General features: G+C 49.1%; 1 protein-coding gene across 1 annotated transcript in view; it reads left to right on the top strand.

Moving 5' to 3' along the window:
* The first annotated feature begins 3,354 nt into the window (after positions 1–3,354).
* The window catches only part of IKZF2 (IKAROS family zinc finger 2), a 111,003-nt gene continuing 101,924 nt past the window's right edge, over positions 3,355–12,433 (top strand). The window contains exons 1-3 of the mRNA XM_051623172.1: positions 3,355–3,394; positions 6,334–6,382; positions 7,102–7,206. Coding sequence (XP_051479132.1) covers positions 6,349–6,382; positions 7,102–7,206 — 139 coding nt within the window. The 5' untranslated portion in view covers positions 3,355–3,394; positions 6,334–6,348. The remainder of the gene's footprint in view (positions 3,395–6,333; positions 6,383–7,101; positions 7,207–12,433) is intronic.

Raw genomic sequence — 12,433 nt, 5'->3', positions numbered from 1 at the left:
CATCCCAGATCTCAAGAGTAGGTGGCTGTTGGCACAGCCTGTGATGCCCGGGGCAGCTGGGCTGGTGTGGTAGGACCAGCACAGCCAGGACTGTGTGAAGGCTTCTTAGGTCTCGGTGGTGGAAGTGGAGGGGATAGGAGGTGCCCCCCAGGCTCACAGGGGCCCCAGAGGTGGGCTTTTTGGAAGGTATGCTGAAGTGACCTCTAGAACGTGGCAGAAGCCTGTGGCAAAGCTGAGAACTGCTCTTGGGGGCTTGCTTGGCAGACAAAAAAAACCCCTCTCGTGGCCTTGTTCAGTGTCTCTCAGAAACGGAGAAGCGAAACGCGGGGAAATAACGACTTGGCCGAAGGTCCGTTTGGGACCTCTGAGCGTGGTGGGAGGGGAACCCTGGTCTCCTGCCACCCAAACAGGCTCTTGGTCCTCAAAATCACCCCAGCTTCTCTGGGACAGGTGTGTGGTGGATGTTAGTGGCTCTGGAGCTCCTGCTGCAGCCCCCGAGCCGCGTTTGGAACAGTGATTCACTCCCATGTTGCCGCAGCGAAGACGCTCTCGTCTCTGCAGTCCTTGGAGCTAACAAGGCTTCTTTTTAAAGGCAAACCCTTCCACTTCCTTCCACGTCCCTTACTCTGCTCACTCCTCCTTGTTTTCACAGCTTCATTTGGGTTGGAATGTTTATGGAGCAGCGGGATTAAAAAAATCAGCAACAATGACTGCAGAGGATGCGTTTGGCTTTTCCCATCAGCTCCCCTGGCTCAAGGAGGTTCCAGCAGCTTTGGGAGAAAAGCTGTTAGCTATTAAATTATTACCTGTAAGGAGAGCCAGCTGGAAGCTTTCGGGTTTCAACATTTTGATGAAAAGCACCATAAAAATCTTGACAACGAGACGTGCGGCATTTCAATGACTTGTTGTTGTTGTTGTTTGGTTTTGTTGGTGTTTGTTGGTGTGGGGTGCTTGTTTTTTGCATTTGTCCCTGCTTTCCAGTGGCCTCCAGAAGTGACCAAACGCTGCCTGAGACCAACACCTCAGCAATTCTGACCCCACCATAATGACAATGAGGAGCTGGGGTGGGGGGGGGATGTTGAAAAAACCCAACCCCAACCACCACAAAAAGGCAAACCCCGAAGTGTGTGCTGCTGAGCGAAATTAGTTTGGGGCAGCTTTTGGGGAAGTCACTTTCCATCTGGAGGAGAAAGTCCGCGAGGAGTTACTCCAGCATGCACTGTTGTGGTGTAATTACCCAGCTCTAGCTGTGCCAGTCTGTTTTCTGAGGTAGGCAAGCCAAGTCTAGTTGTCGAAACGTAGGCGTGGGAAACAAGAAGTCTGCTTTCTAGGCTCAGCTCAGAGTGCTCTTTGTGGCCTTGGGCCAGTCCCCTAACCTTTCTGCCTCCTTCCTAATGCGCAACGAGAAGAGTTACAATTAACCCACTTCTCTTGATGTGGCATCATGACTAATTGGCTAAAATTTGTGGCGCTCTGGGGAGGGGAGCTGCCTAGCAGCTCGGGGGCTGGCTGAAAAAAATGTTTGATGGGTTTTTAAAAGCGGAGTTTGTCTCCCTCTCCCAGGACAGGGTGGTTCTGCCACTTTCCTAAGGCAGAATGTCCTTTTGATGTGAAGTGGCTTGAGCTGATAAAACCCAGGCTCTGCTTTACTGCCTCTAAAACAGGACGGAGCTCAAGTGTAGCTGGAGTTAAGGCTGTAAGTTTAAGATTTTGCTTTGAGTGCAAAGCTTGCAGGTGCCTAAGAGCCTCTGCAGGCTCTGAATTCACAAAGGCCGTGGGTATGAAGTGACGGAGGTAACTCTGCTCAGGGCACACCTGGCAAAACGTGTGTGCTGTTCCCCTTCGGTCCCAGTGGGGACAAAAAGATAGGGGTGAAATGGCTCTAGGCTGCACGGGCAGCCTGAATTCCGACGCTTCCACGGGTTTGTGTGCTTAACTTTGTAAATATATAAGGCAGGACCTACACATCGACAGCCTGTTCACCCTGGTGCCTAATAACGGCATTAACCACCCGTGCCCAGCAGTTCAGCCTCCGTGAGGAGGTGCTTGGAAGACAAGAAGGATGGTGCTGATCCAAGAGCTGCTGGGGAGGCAAGGAAAGGCTCCTGGGACGCACCTCAGGGGCTGATCATTGGCACCCAAGACACAGGGACATCCCAGCCCGTGGGGCGGGTTTGGGTCAGGCCAACAACAGCGGAGGGTGGTCGAGGTGTCCCTTCAGCCTCAGCTGAAGGTTTTCCTCAGCAGAATAACACCGCTTTCCCCCCCTCCCCTCCTTTTCCCCCCACCACGTCGCCTCCCGGGGAGCAGGGGAGCGGAAACAGCGTGGAAAAAGCTTGTCTTTTAACCCGGGCTTCCTCTGCCGAGCGCCTCGCTTCCAAAAAAAAAAAAGAGGAAGAAATCCCCTCATGGTTTATTTCTCACCCTGCTGATGAGCTGACGAGCCCGGCGGGGCTCGGAACCCCTTTTCCCCGGGGCCTTCCTTCCAGCCCAGCCGGGCGATCCCCCAGCGCGCCCAGCCCGGACGCGGGGTGAGGGGCTGCGGGACGGGCTTGCGGGGGGCTCGGCGGAACCCGCACCCGCCTGGCGGGTAAAAATAGAACTGCTGAATCATGACTCCTTCCCCCCCGGCGGCGGCCCAGCGCCTCGGGTTGGTGGGTGGGGAGGGGAATAAAAAACCCAAACACCAAAGGGAGGGGGGGGGGGGGGGGGCAGCCCCGATTCCCCCCCTCCCGTTGCGGGGCTGGTTGGAATGCGGGGGGGGGGAGGCGATGTGTGTGTGTGTGTGTGTGTGTGTGCGTGTCCATCCGCACCCGGCGGCAGCAGCAGCAGCAGCACTTGTCCTGTAATCGATTGCCGAGCGCGCTGAGCAGCCCTGCCGGCCGCGGGCACCCGCCCCCCCCCCCCCCCCCCCTGCGCGCCCCCTTCGCCCACCCACCCACCCACCCACGCAACCCTCGTCGTGCCTTTCCCCCTCCTTTCAACCCTCCCCTTTTTCATTCCCCGCCACACGCAACCCCGCAACTCGCCCCCCCCCCCCCCCCCAACACACACACACCCCCCCCCCCTTTCCAGCGTGTGCGTGTGCGAGGCAGCGCGTCCCCGCGTGTGCGCGCGTGTGAGTGTGAGGGCGAGTGTGAGTGAAGTGCGGGCACCGCCGCCGCCGGATCGGTTTCTCGGGGTTTGACCAGCTGTCCCAGGCTAACCCTGCTCGCTGGAAGATGGAGGAAGTAAAAGCAGGATTACCCTTAGCTCCAGCTCCACTGCCACACTTCCCATAGCCCGCCCGGCCGTGCACAAACACACACCTCCACCCGGGCACGGCGAGCCGACACTAATAAAAAACACACAAACAAAAGGGTGATGGAACTGATTCCCTGCCTGCGCGGCTGAGGTAAAAAATCTGCGCCTGGCTTCTTTTTCTTTCTTTTCCCCTTTCTTTTTATTTTTTTCTTTTCTTCTTCTTCTCCCCCCCCCCCATCCCTTCCTCCCTCCTTCCTTGCTTCCTTCCCACCCCAGACTCCAACCCCCCCCTTTTTTTTTCCCCCCTTCACTCCGCTTCTTTTCCTGTCGCCGGTGGGGAAGGACAGCTCCGTCCGGTGTGTGTTGTGTGCGGGGTGTGCGGGATGTTGGGGGGAACGTTTTAAGGGGGGAGGGGGGGTGTATGTGGGGGTGTGCCCCCCTCCCCCCCCCCCAACCTCAGCCCCCCCAAGCCCCTCTCCCCGCAGCATCTCCCGCACGGCGGGGGGCTCCGCTGACTTGTTGCTGCCAGCCAAAATAATCATATAATACCAACATATTTTTTTTTTTAAACATAGAGAAAACCCACCCAGCAAACAGGCATTCCGAGGGGGTTCGGGTGGGAGATGGGGGTGTGTGTGTGGGGGTGGTCGTTGTGCCGGGGAAGGGGGGGGGGGGGGGGGGTCTCGGCCGGTCCGTTCCTCAGCGCCCGCCGCCACCTGCGGGGCCCCGGGGGGGGGGGGGGGGGGGGGGGTGCGGCCTGACCTGTCTGTCTGTCTGTCTGGGGGGTCTGTGTGTCTGGAAAAGGGGTCCGATCCAATCCAACGGCAACAGCAACAACAAATAAATAAATAAATGATAATTAAAAAAAAAAAAAAAATAAATGAGGCAGGACTTCCATGACTTTGACAGGTTGTAGCGATGGGCGGGGAGAGGGATGAGGCGCGGAACCCCCGGTGTCGCCGCTCCGGGGAAGTTGGCCTAAAGCTTCCTGAGCTGGGGTGTGAGTGGGTCTGACCGGCACCCCAACCCTCCCCTTCCCCGCACCCCCATCCTTCCCCGCATCCCCTCCTCTCCCCCCGGTTATCGTGCCGATTCGAAAGGAACCGGTGGATCAAGTTTTCTCTCTCTCTCTCTCTCTCTCCCTCTCTCTCCCCGCTGGTTAATCGCATTGCTGTAGCACCGGCTGACCTCCCTCCCTCCCTCTCCCTCTTTCTTCTTCTTTTTTTTTTTTGTGTGTCTGTGTGTTCTTCATCTTCCTTTAAAAGTATGTGCCATTCCTGAGCGAGTTTCCCCGCCGGCTCATCCCCGGCTGCCCCACCTGTAAGTGCTGGGGGCGGATTTCGTTCCCTCCCCCCTCCCTCCTTTCCCCTCTCTCTCCCTTTCTTTCAAAAATTATTTTCTTAAAAACTTTCCCCGTCTTGCTGGATCTTCAGCCCGAGCAAAACTCTTCTCTCTCTCTCCTTTCGTGGTGAAGGGGGAGGCTGAGCAGCTGGGATTTGCCATCACCAGCCTAAAAAATGGTGATGAAACTTTTTCCTTTTCCCTCTCCTCTTCCTCCTCCTCCCCCCCCCCTCGAGGAAATAAATAATCATCGAACCTCGTTTTAATTTCGGTTTTGGAGGTTTCTGTGTTTTCTTTTTGTCTTTCTTTCTCTTCCTCCTCCCTTCCTCCCCTTTCTTTCCTTCCACTTCATTGGCTGGGATGATCTTTCCCTGTTGCTTCTGATGTTTCTTTCCTTTTCTCAGTGTGTGCCTGCCTACCTGGACTAGGGGGAAGATCAGGTAATTTTGAAGGGCTTGAGGAAGCAGCTTACCTGCTTGGAAAACTTTCTTTGTTTTGTGTTGGTTTTTTTTTTTTTGAGATTTCTTTGTAGGAGTCGTGTGGAAATCAGTAATGGAAGAGAGTTTGGTAGCAGCTGGGCAGGTTGAAATTTAAGTGTTATGTGCTGAATGCCTTGGGAATTTGATCTGCTTTATACCAAAGAAGAGCACAGAGAAAAGTATTTATTTATTGGGGGAAAGGCAGGGGTGGGAGGAAAGCGGGTTAGAGGAGGGGGAGGGAAGTGGTTTTGGAGACAAGAAGTGAAGCTGCCTGTTTTCCAGTAAGTAATGGAGAAATTCCAGGAGCCAGGGCTAAATATACTTGGCGATCAATACAGAAATGGCTCATTGTGAATAATTTAGCTGCCTGGTGCAGTGAGAGTTTTGAAACTAAAGGCAAAAAAGAGGCCGTGGAGGGAGAGAGGAAATAAAATTCTCCTCTGGTCATGTCAGATTCTTAACTTTTCCACTTAAAAGAACATAGTTATGATTATTGATCTTTTTCTCTTTTTTTTTTCTTTTCTTTCCCCCCCCCCCCCTCAATATATATCAAATGATAGCTAGGGGGTGTCATTCTATACAGTTACTTGGGTTTCTGGAAAGTAATAGCTTGTTCTGTGTCAGCAAAGTGCTTCCAGAAACTTTAAGATTGCTTCAAGCCACAAAATGCCTGATCTGGGAGTATTAAGTGTGACGTTGGGCCCCATGCTGTGGCAGATAAATAGGGTTACAGTGAACAGGTGTGTGTACAGGTGTGTGTGTGTGTGCGCATATGGTGGTGTGAGAGGAAGAGCTGTAATAAGGCTCTGGAATGGGAACTGAGATGGGAGGGTTTTCTTTTGGTTTAGCTCGGGATGGAGTCTCTTGGAGTGCGGGTGGAAAGAGCAATTGTTGATAGTTTCCATCTTCTCCAAGTCTTTTCTGGCTGCAAGAGCTGATAGTTGATAAAGCATTGCCATCCTGGCTTGCGCAAGACAAGTGGATAGTCGTGGCAAAAAAACCTCTCAGATCAGGTAAAATATGACCAGGGGATGGAGAGGGGTATGGTCAGATCAAGATGATTCCAGTGCTGCCTGCCCAGGAGGAAGCTCAATTTCTCTACTCCCATAATTTGCAAATGAGCACATGCAGAAAGAACACTTGTGTGTTTCTCTAGGCAATGGTTGCAACAGCAGTAAAATGGGCAACTACTTAGGGCTTTAAGTAAGTTTAATCATTTAATGGCTGATTCTGACAGGCGTCTTTGAGGGTGTACTTTTCTGCCTTGCAGCACTGCACTTTGACTATGGAAGCAGAGGTTGCTGATGGATATATAACATGTAAGTAGTCATTTCATTCGATTATTCTGAATTACTTTCCTTTCCCCACTGTCCTTCCTATCACGCAGATGCCTGAAACTTTTGCTTTCCCGTGTCTGGTCTTTGCTTTGAGGTGATGCTGAGTTAATAGCATTGAAACACAAACTTTGTGTAGGACTGAAAAATGCCCGGGGATGGGTGAGGAGCTGTAGGTTTAAATATTTGCTGAGGATGAATGAACTTTGCAAAGGAGAGAGAGTTCATCTTCAGAAATTCAAATGGCAGCCAAAAACTTTTTACGCCTCTCCCTACCCATTTTGCCTGTTTTCTGTGTCAGGGCAAAACGTATCAGTTATGTGCTTTGTTTAACTGTCAGTTAACTGGGAGTGGGTTTTTTTTGGGGGGGGTCCGGGGGGGGGTGTCTGTATGGTCAAGTGCAACTTCAGCCTTGTGCCCAGCCCCAGTTCTCAGTGTCTGCAAATGGCAAAGTCATCCTAATTTCTCTCGAGCCAGAGCAGCTGGGGCAGATTGGTCACAGGTGTGTGCAGTGTAGGTTTGAGGAGGCTTCTACATTCAGGCAGGCAAACGCTTCCTGGTGGCCACGGAGGGGTTAGTTTTCCAGGCTCTGGAAGACCCGGCTGGTAAAGGAGGGGAGGGCAGGGGAGAGGGTTCTGAACTGTTGTGCTGTGGAACGAAGGGGATGATGGAAACTTACGGGGGGACTTGTTTTGTGGGAGCAGGTGACAATGAGCTTTCGCCCGAAAGGGAGCACGTCGGCATGGCCATTGACCTCACCTCCAGCACACCCAATGGGCAGCACACCTCCCCCCGTCACATGGCAAGCAGTAAGTCTCTTTTAAACCTGCTTCTCTCTGGCACCGCACTCGGGGTAGTCTGGTCCTCGGGTCTGAACTGCTGCTGTAGGCGTTGCTGCTAACAGCAAAGGACAGGGAAGATTGTTTGCTGTTGGGGTTTGGGGTTTTTTTTGTTGTTGTTTTCTTTGTCTTGTTTATTCTGGTGTCTCATCTAAACATGAACGGGATGACTAGTCTGAACTATCCCCAGGTGGCATTTGAGAGCTGGTCCTTACCTGTTCCAGGTAGGAAAACACTAGGCTTGACAAGGGCTGGGTTTGTTTCGTCAGGTTTCCCAATCCAAATGGAAGTTATTGTTGCTGGTGTTATTATTCCTTGCTCTGCTTCCCAGAACAGCCTGGAGTAGCTTTATTTGAAAACAAACACTTTTTATTTACGAAAAGGCTTTACTCTGGCAAAAGCAGCAAGTTAAAACATTTGGGTTTGGTGGCAGGTTGTGTTGTACTATTCCATATAGAAACTTCAGAATCCTCTTCATGACCTCAGCTGTAGCAAGTCCAAGGGTGGCTGGGGGAACTGGAAGTTTATGGCACTTGGTAGTCAGTTCTCTAACAAACTGAGAAGGTTTTGGTTTACATTGTCAAGGGAGAAATTTGGAAGACGTAGAGACATTTAGGAGTCTCCCCAGTGTGTCAAGTGCTCCTAATGTTTGGATAATTATTTTCATGCTGTGTTTTGGTGGTGGCTAAATGTAGTTTACAAGTGTTTGGTAAAACCAACATCCTTTTTTTTTGCTGTTGTGTCTGAGTGCCCGGTTTGTTTTACTGTTAGTTACAACGTTGCATCAAGATATTTACCTTAAAGTAACTCTGTAGTTGTTTCCAGAGAGAGTGTAATATGCTTGGCTTCCCATGTGCTTTCAGAGGGCTCCTCTCTGTGTGATAATGACTTTCTTTCTTGTGTGTGGACCGTAGATGTGTGGCTTATCTTTTAATTGAGCATTTGTATAACACCCCACCAAAATCTGTGAAAGGAAAGGAGAGCTTTTTGGGCTTGCTTGCTTTAAAACACACAGTGTGTTGCCTTCGGAGTCTTCCTTACTGAGAAAAAGATGTTACTTTAAGGATTCTTCTTGCCTCCTGCAAATGATGAGCAAAATGCAGTTTTTATGAGCCTTTAAAACTGAGGGTTATTATGAACATCTCCCAATTATATACACGTTGCTAGAGAATATGATTGCTGATACTCTGGACTGAACTTTATATGACAACTGCTCGTAATTCAGCATCTTTAGACAGTTCCAATCCTGCTGCACTGGGATTCTGATATTTTTTATTATGTTGTAAAAGTTTTACTACTCACTTTCTTCATTTTCTTTGTTTCCTTTTTATTAATGGGAAGGGTTCATTGGAAGGGGGAAAAAAAAAATCTCCCCGTGTTAAATCTTCTTTATAATCCAGGCTAAAAACCAGAATCAAATGGGGGAATAAAAAGATGTGGGGTGAAGTAATGCAAAAATAGTTCACCATGTTCCATGTTTTCATGTTCATTGTGTTAATGATTTTAATGGGTTTTAAGCTTCATTAGCTCTTGCCACACACATGTATCTGTAGCCTTGGTGAATACCTTGTTCTTTTAGATGTGTTTTTTGGTCTCTCACAGGTGTTTCAACTGCTTTCATCACTGCTGCTCTGTGTTAATCGTGTGCTACTGTGGAAGAATTAGGGGCTCTGCCCGGGTTTCCTAAGCCAAGGAGCTGCTTAAATTTCTTGTAATTGATTTACTTTTTGTAGGCATAAGAATGTTTTGCAGAGAGGCAGTTTGTTCTGTCTGAAGCATGGAAGGTACTGATGAGAGGTTGCCAGCTTTTATGGCAGCAGTTACATTGGTTTGCTTAAGGTTTTGGGCCAAACCTTGAATCTGGCATGTGGAGACTAAATCACCAGGGAGGGGAATGGCTGTTCAAAATATTTCCCAGGAATTAATTTGGTGGCTCCTGGTGGGTCGACCAGTCATTGTAAGGGGAGCAAGTGGCTGTGTTGTGTTTCAGGATGGTTTAGTTTCTAGGGGAGCAACTGGAGACTGATCTACTGTTGCTCTGCTGCTCTAGGGAAGCCCAGGGCATGTCGTTCTGACTGGACAGGGATTGTTAGTGGAGGTGGGAGGGGGGGGGTATGTGGGTCCGACCCCAAATGTTTTGCTCCCGGTTTTGTTGGTAGCCATTCCCAGAAGCTGGATGGGCCCTCTTTAGCTGCGTGCTCAGGTTGTGCACCTGCAGGGTAGAGATCTGAGTTTTGACCTTTGTTCTCGCGTTCCATTGAATTATTTTGAACCACAACTCTTAATTTAGCTCTTAATTTGTGTCTGGCTCAAACAGAGACAAAACCATAAGAAGCAAATTTCTTGGATCTGTACCGAAATGACTGAGCAGTGCTCTCCCAGCAACAGGAAAATTATGTGCTAGGTAGAGAGTTTTCTATGTTCATTAGCCCCTGGCAATCCGTGTTAGTAGGAGTTCTGGCTGAGCTACTGATATTTTCAGGTTCTATTCCAAAAGGTTTCAGGTTAAATATTTGGCTTGTGTTGGAGAGTCGTCTACTGCATCCTTTAACCTATTACCATTTTCAAGTATCTAGGCTGTATGTATAGGTTATAGATGGGGCTGACACTCAGTTTTCCTTGTGAATGAGATGATCCTGAAAGATAAATCACAGTAAATAGCCTGTCATAGCTAACTGATGATCCTACATGTTCCTCACGGTATGTATCTGCCTTTAGCAGAACGCTGTGTGCGTGCTGGCAGATGCTCTCTTCTCAAGTACTTTATTGTAGTTTTATGTAAGCAAAGATTTAAAATACATGTAAACAGTCCAGGTGAATAGGTTGATAGATGGTCTCCTTCTCCTCTGCAGCAAAAGACAAATTAGTGCTGTACCTGCAGAGTATGGATGATACGTTTACGTGGCCCCCAAATCTGGAAGTCCAGGTTCCCTGCTGACACCCAGAGCTGGATGTTGAAGGCCTGCTCAAGTAACTTTCTGTTGAGTTCCCTACGTGGCTCTAAGTCCTCCTCTAGACCCTACCCAGTTCAAGGGAGTCTGTCTTGTTGCTTTTGGTGAATGCTGAACTGGGCTGTGAGTGATCAGGAACCTCCAAACAGGAACTAATGCTGCTGATTAACAGTTGATGGGAAATCCTTACAAAAGAAGCTTTAGAAAGAAACCATTCCTAGTCACCTCCTCATAACACTATGCTAAGTTCTTGCTATATTTACTAGAGATACCTTTTTTTTTTTCCCTGTAGGTTGTAATGCACTGAGGAGATTGTCCCATTTAGCAACTGCAGGGGAACAGTTGTTTGGTTAGTTGACTTGATGGTTGCTTTGTATAGGATGAAGGATACTGCTTTATGACTGCTTGCCTGGTGTGATATGGCAAATGACAGCAGCTATCTGCTAGTCAGCGACAGAGGAAATTTTCTCTTGAATCCAAGACTAGGTGTCCTAACTTTATCTCCGTTTTCATAGACAAAAGGAGCCCATAAATGAAACAGAGTAAGAACAATCGTAAATATCAAACCCAACATCCTATGCTTGAAACTGATATAAATTGTGGTATGCTTTCAAGATGCTTTGATAGTAGCTTCAAGTGTTACTAAGGTATGAGAAACAATTTATTAAGGAAATAAGCATTGTCAACTGATTCTGTGAATTGCTGAAAAGGATGAGGTGGTAGCATGTTCAAGGTGGTGGCATTTTCTCCATGGTAGGGAATGGTTGTGCTGTCTGACAAGACTGGGACAGCAGTGTTAAGTGTGAGTGATTTCAGCAGCAGTATTTGAAGAGAACTTGGGCAAGGTCTTATTCTAACATAGCCAAGACTCTCTGTACCCAATTATTGGAGTAGACTGTGGTGGAATATCAGGTGGGGTTTCTGGGTTTTTTTTTGTAATTTCAAAGCCCCAAACTTTTCTTGATTGCTTTCATTTTTCTACCTCGGATTGTCATACAAGTCCTGCTTTGCCACAGTTGTGTTGCCCTGAGCAGAAAGTTTCAGGTACCACAGCTGCATCAGCACCACCTTGGTATGGATAAAGCAACATAACCATGGAGCCTGCCTTTTGGAATGTAAAAGTGTAAAACTAGTGGTTGCTTCATACCTGGGCGACGCAGCAGACAGTCTTGCCATTGCCAGGGTCTCCAGTCCAAGCACGTGGGGCTGGACCTTGCAGTGGGATCCTTTTTGGCTCAGTTGGTGTGTTTTCAGTGGGGTGAGGGGACGGAGGCTGAGCCACTGCAGGAGGCTTCTCTTTAGGGAGGGTGGTTGAAGCTGGCTGGGCTGGGCTGCAGGGGGGGAACTGAGGTGGTGCTTTGAGGCAGTCACTCCCCTGACGTGTGCACTGGGGCGTGAGGAATTCTGGCAGCCAAAATGCTGTGCTCTGAAGGGGGGATGCAGGTCACCAGTTCTTCCCGATATCTTGCAAAGTGTGAAATGCTACATATGGTGCTAAAAACTTGGACTGGGTAACCTCCAGATGCTGACCAATCTTTCCTCGGCGACCTTTAAGGAGCAGGGTGGGCAACATCTATTGGTCTGGGTGTCTTTAATCCTGCCTTGCCGCAGAGAGGTGGACTTTGGACTTGAGATGTCCTCCAGTCCTTTGTATCTGACTTGCCAACCTTGCCAGTTTGATGCTGAGAGAGCTCGGCTGTGGAATTTCAAGATGATGAAGGTACCTGTGGTTTTACAGGCTGAAGGGCAGCGAGGATGCACTGTGCCAAGATGAGCTTAAACATAAGGGATGAGCTCAATGCTGGGGGGGCTGGAACTATATGAACTTTAAGGTCCCTTTCAACCCAAACCATGCTGTGATCCAATGAAGTGTGACAGGGAACTGGAAGAGGTGAGCTCCTTTGACACTGAAGCACTGAATTTGCTTCAGTCTTTTAACCTCGGACTCCCTGAATAATACTCCCCCAAGTTTTACTCAATGTGCTTAGCTGCCTTCAAGCTTAAGGAGGAAAAGTATAAAAAACAGGTGACAACCAGGCTTTAAAGAGAAATCTAGGGTTTTGTCCATTTGTTTGAAACCCAAGTGTTTCACTGTTGGGTTGTTTTGGGGTTTTTTGGTGGTTTGTTTGTTTGGTTTAATAAAGGAAATAAAGGTTGCCTGGAAGTGAAATACCTGCTGGGATGCACCTTGGATTGTTGTAGCTTCATACACATCAGCTTAGATTTTTTTTTTTTTTCAGACCAGT

This window comes from Apus apus, chromosome 6 (assembly GCF_020740795.1).
Source record: "Apus apus isolate bApuApu2 chromosome 6, bApuApu2.pri.cur, whole genome shotgun sequence".
Lineage (NCBI taxonomy): Eukaryota > Metazoa > Chordata > Aves > Apodiformes > Apodidae > Apus > Apus apus.
Note: the sequence above shows the minus strand (reverse complement) of the source record. Positions and strands in the feature narration are given on the sequence as shown.